The sequence below is a fragment of the Amphimedon queenslandica genome, unplaced genomic scaffold, assembly GCF_000090795.2.
Source record: "Amphimedon queenslandica unplaced genomic scaffold, v1.1 AMPQUscaffold_10181_Cont17415, whole genome shotgun sequence".
NCBI classification, from domain to species: domain Eukaryota; kingdom Metazoa; phylum Porifera; class Demospongiae; order Haplosclerida; family Niphatidae; genus Amphimedon; species Amphimedon queenslandica.
Genome location: NW_003549548.1, coordinates 1 through 5,523, shown reverse-complemented (window position 1 = coordinate 5,523; position 5,523 = coordinate 1). Strand labels below are relative to the sequence as shown.

General features: G+C 32.7%; 1 protein-coding gene across 1 annotated transcript; it reads right to left on the bottom strand.

Annotated features, from left to right (window-relative positions):
• Positions 1-2,023: 2,023 nt before the first annotated feature.
• LOC105315447 (uncharacterized) lies at positions 2,024-3,792 on the bottom strand. Its single transcript, XM_020006265.1, has 8 exons — positions 3,738-3,792; positions 3,367-3,690; positions 3,046-3,309; positions 2,923-2,990; positions 2,689-2,875; positions 2,585-2,647; positions 2,426-2,500; positions 2,024-2,380 (listed from the first exon to the last, which is right to left on the bottom strand). Exons 1-8 carry the CDS (start codon positions 3,790-3,792, stop codon positions 2,094-2,096), a joined length of 1,323 nt encoding a protein of 440 aa, XP_019861824.1. The 3' UTR covers positions 2,024-2,093.
• Positions 3,793-5,523: the final 1,731 nt, after the last annotated feature.

Here is a 5,523-nt window from a genome sequence, read left to right as displayed (position 1 = left end):
GCAACATTATCTGAAGTACGTACTACTCCTCTACTACCAGTGGCTGTTCCATAAGCTGTATTCATACTAACTGGTACATTAGGAACCGCCTGTACTGTATCTGTTGGTGTATCATATATTACTGTATTGGTGGTAGTGTTTTCTATAAAAATAATGAGACATTGCAGCTGTACTGTACATAAGTGAGTAGTGCTGACCTTGCATTACTTTCCAATGTTTACGCCAGATCATACAACCAACAATAATGAGTATTATTAGTATAACAATGACAATCAGTGCTACACCAGCTCCTATACCAATAATAGCTCCAGTAGGAAATCTAGCTATGTACATATAGATACAAACATAATGACAATATTAATAATAATTTATGTATACTAGTTTTTGCTGTAGATGATGTGCTTGATGTTACTGTAGCTCCAATGGAGCTGCTTGTACCTAACAGTGTCATTAGGTATTCAATAGTTTAAAGTTACTATTACTAATACTTTCAATAGTGGGTGTAAATCTCTTAGTTAAACTTGTAGAGGTAGGAACAGAAATAAAAGTAATAGAATTAGTAAAAAATGATATAGTTCCAGTTGATGAACTAGAAATTACTATAGCTAAAGTAACACATCATATACAGCAAACAATAACTAACATATTGTAACTGATAAATTAGGACCAGTTCCTAATACATTAACAGCAGCCACTCCAACAGTATATACTGATCCTACTGTAGCATCAGGTATATTGTATGTAGTGGTAGGAGCTGGTATTGTTATATTAGTATCAGGATCAGGAATGTCATGATATGTTAGTGTATAGCTTATTATAGGAAGGAGCATAGGGGTAGGTGGCTACAGAGATTACATAATAGTATCAATTATTCAATTCAACATACTTCATTCCATGATACATTAATATTGAGACCACTCTGATTTAATGTTAAGTCAGTTACAGATTCAGGGACTATTAATATTTAATAATCAATAATCACCATTAATTAACTTACCATTAGCTACAAATGTTCTTTGATCAACAGGATCCATATATCTACCACCAGTATCAACAGCTACTACACTAATAGAATATTCTGTATCATTAGTTGAAGGTACTGGTAAACTCAGACTAGTATCAGTAGTATTGATAGTGTATTCAATACTAGTAACATTAACATTGTAATGAGATAGACAACTACTGTTTGATGGGGACCAGGAGAAGGTAAGAGTGTTGGAGGTGAATCTAGGATCATTAGGAACAGGAGCAGTTGGAATACCTTAAGGAGGAAAAATGGAAGCAATGATAGATCTTATTACTGTCCTAAATTTATCTTACTTGATAACATTATATGACAGGTTGCTGGCATAAGACCACTACCAAATGCATCACATTCAACAGTATAATTACTGATACTTATTGATGTAGTAAATGATACATCAGAGACAATAGGACCAGAACTATTAATCAGGGTAGCAGTGAAATCACTACCAATTGGTGACATTGTTGGTACTTGACCTTGAATAAATACAACAACACCAACTTGATCATTAGTGGCATTGAATACTCTCCATCTTAAGAGACTATCTCCACCAGTTGTATTTACACTACACTCATAACTAACTGACTGAGAGAGACACAAAGAGCAGCAACAGTCAGTGAACTGAGGTTGACCTACAGGATAAAGCTAGTATTTAATTGCTCAGTATAACAGACTCTTATTTTATTTACCACTGCTTAAAACAATTTTAAGAAAGAAAAGAAGAAAGGACAGCATATTGAACAGTCTTTTGTGGGTGGTGACACTTGAGTATAAATTCATGAGTTGTTTACACAACTGGCCTTTTCTCTTTGATAATATTTTTATGTTTTCTGAGTATACTGTTGACATATATAATGTGTATAAATGTTGGCAGCTATCACAAGTGACGTGAATATGTGTCATGAAAATTTTTTATGACATTATTAAACAAGTTTATTTTCTCAGACTAAAAATTGGGACATTTTTATACATAAGATTAAGACATAATATATAAAAATTAATTGTATAGGAACGAAGCTGTCACTAGTCTAATTATAAACACTCCATGCATGCAATAGCAGTAGTTTAATTATGATTGAACAGTTTCATAAACTGTTGGTGTTATTCCACTGGTAGATCTATTACCAACACTAACATGACCATACGCCATATTATCCTTCATCTCAAGGGAACTGGTTTTCATTGGTATCTCATAATCAGCAGCTGCTGTTGATGGATTAGTAACACTGTAAGACTTTACTGATCTTGATACACAACAGCAATAAGTAATGATTGAAGATAAAACTGATGATATTATTACTGACAGTATAACAGTGATAGGGAAACTGATAGCTAATGCACTAACAGTATCACTGCCTATAAACAATAGTACAATCATGTAGTCTCATGTTAGCTGCTTACTTTGCTCAGTGCAAGCTGAAGGGGTACATGTACTAGTGGGAGTAGGTGAAGTTATTCTTGTTGATGAGATAGCCACTATTAAAAATGAATGAAGCAATAACAATCAACTAATATGGACTGTGGTATGTACTCAATGAAATAATGGCAATAATAGCTTACCATCAGTCCTTATTAAAGTAGTGGTATGTGTAACTGTTGTTATGAGAGTAGAAGCATGTATACCTGCAAGTAGGAGTAATTAGGATACTGAGTTTGTGACTAACTTATTATGCCTGACACAGTAGGACCAACTCCTAATATATTAACAGCAGCTATTCCTACTGTAGCATTAGGTACACTGTATGTTAGTCTGGCTGGTCCAGGAGCTGATGCTGTTATATTAGTATGAGAATCAAGAACATTATGATGTAATGTATAGTACAATACAGGGGGATACATAGGAGTAGCTGGCTACAAAGAAATATAATGCTAATAATAATATTAATTATTTTATTCACTTCATTCCATGATACATCAATAGTGAGACCAGTCTGACTTAATGTTAAGTCAGTTACAAATTCAGGGACTATTGATAAAATCAATATTTAGTAATAAATCTATCATCATTAATCTATGCTTACCATCTGCTACAAATGTTTCTTCACCAACAGGATTCATATATCTACCCCCAGTATCAACAGCTACTACACTAATAGAATATTGTGTATCATTAGTTGAAGGTACTGGTAAACTCAGACTAGTATCAGTAGTATTGATAGTGTATTCAATACTAGTAACATTAACATTGTAATGAGATAAACAAGGACTGGTTGATGGGGACCAGGAGAAGTTGAGCCTGTCAGAATAAAATTTGATGTTACCAGGAATAGGAGCAGATGGGATATCTATAAAGAAACATAATACAAAAATAATTATATATTACAGGATGACATACATTGTACCTGCTGTTACTATAGAACAGTTTGCAAATATACCACTAGCAGCTCCACATTGGACAGTATAATTATTCATACTTAAAGTAGGAGTGAATGTTATATTAGAAACAAGAGAAGACCCATCAACAGTCAAGACAGTATTGAACTGTCCACCAATAGAACCAGTATCACCAACACTATTTCCTATCTCAGTATAAGATACACCACCGACACTAACACCATTAGTATCTAGTACTCTCCATACAAGAATATTTGATCCACTGTTACACTCATAAGTAACTGGTTGAGAGAGACACACTGAACTGGGACATGTAGTGAACCGAGGAGTACCTAAATTTTAAAAATGAGCTTATAGCTTTAAGCAGTTACTAATTTACCATCAAGATAATTAAATAACAACATAAAGGATAAAAAAGACACAATCATCCCCATTACTCTTGAGTCTTGATGTTATGTGCGTACACTAGATACACTAAGCACAAAAGGATTAGGGCAGTTAGTAAACTCTCCTGGTGTACCTAAAACAAAATGAATAGATGCTTCATCATAAAACATAACTTACATTGAAACAAGTAAACAAGACAATGAATAACTTCAGTGGGTGGTGACAATGGTAGAAATTGATGATAATGCAATTATATTGTCAATGAAATTCATTCTGTATCTATCTGCTTACACAGCTAGTGTTGTGATGACAAATTTTTTATGGCATAACAAAATTAAATAAAAATTGGTATTATAAAAAATAGTGTTCTATTGTCATCTTCAAAAACCACAGCGCTTATAAGTAAAAACCCTGCTGTTGATTGATTAGTAACATAGTAATATTATAAGATTTTACAGCTTAATTTAACCATATTTTATATTATCTATCCCCTGTTACAATGTGTGTACTTACTGCAGTCGTGAATATTGCAGTACAATTACAATTGAATTTTTTACGATTTAAAAAATTACTTAAAAATTTTGTCACAAGGCTACATATAGTCCAAATTTTGTCAATGATGGCTCCAAAATTTTTTATAATTTTTTGATAGATATACATGTCCTTATGTTGTATATCAAGTTTGAACCAATTCCAATCAAAATTGGATTTTTATAAATTTTTAAAGTTACTCAAAGATCAGTCCAAAGACGATGGGTATATAATAGTACTGGATATTTCATAAAAAATGGCTCCAAGAGAATTCTTTATTTATGTTTATAGTATAAATTTTTTAACTATAAAAATTAACTAGTTTAAAAATAAAAAAATAAAAGCAACTGGTCTACATTTGTGCAATTTTGTAAACAATAATAAAAATTGATAAAGTAAAAACTAACTTGTCACTACAAATATAACAAACACACTCCATTATTGGACTGCTTCATATACAACAGCATCAGTTTGTGTTACCAGTAGATCTAGTATAAGCAACATTTTGTGTTGTATGTACTACTCCAGTAGCTGTTCCATAAGCTGTATTCATACTAACTGGTATGCCAGGAACCTGTACTGTATCTGTTGGTGCATTCATAGTAACTGGTACATTAGGAACTGTATTTGTTGGTGTGTCCATAGGTATTGTATCATATATTACTGTATCGGCAGTATTTTCTGTAGTAGTTGATTAGAATAATGAGACTTTGCATTAAGTGAGTAGTACTGACCTTGCTTTCCTTTCCAAAGTTTACGCCAGACCAGACAACCAACAATAATGAGTATTATTAGCATAGCAATGACAATCACTGCTACACCAGCTCCTATACCAATGTACAGTGAATTGTCCAATCCACCTGTAGCTAAATTTTTAAAATAATAATGATATTAATAAATTGAAACACATACTGGTAGTTGGTAATGGTGTAGCTGTTGATGTGGATTGTATTACTCCGCTCATACTTGTAACTATTATTATAATGCAAATGCATGTAGCCATAAACAATATAAGCTTACCAGGTGGACTACTACTGGTAACAGAAGGTGACACTGTCATACTCATTGATGTACTAGTAGGAGGAGAAACAGAAGTACTAATGATGCCTGTAGAAGTGAGGGAAGAAGTAGAAACAGTAAGAATTGACAGTAAGAATTTTTATCAAGAGTGGATAATTATGCATAATATTGTCATCTATTGGTGTTGGTGATGAACTTAGTGTAACTATTATATTTGAAGATAACAT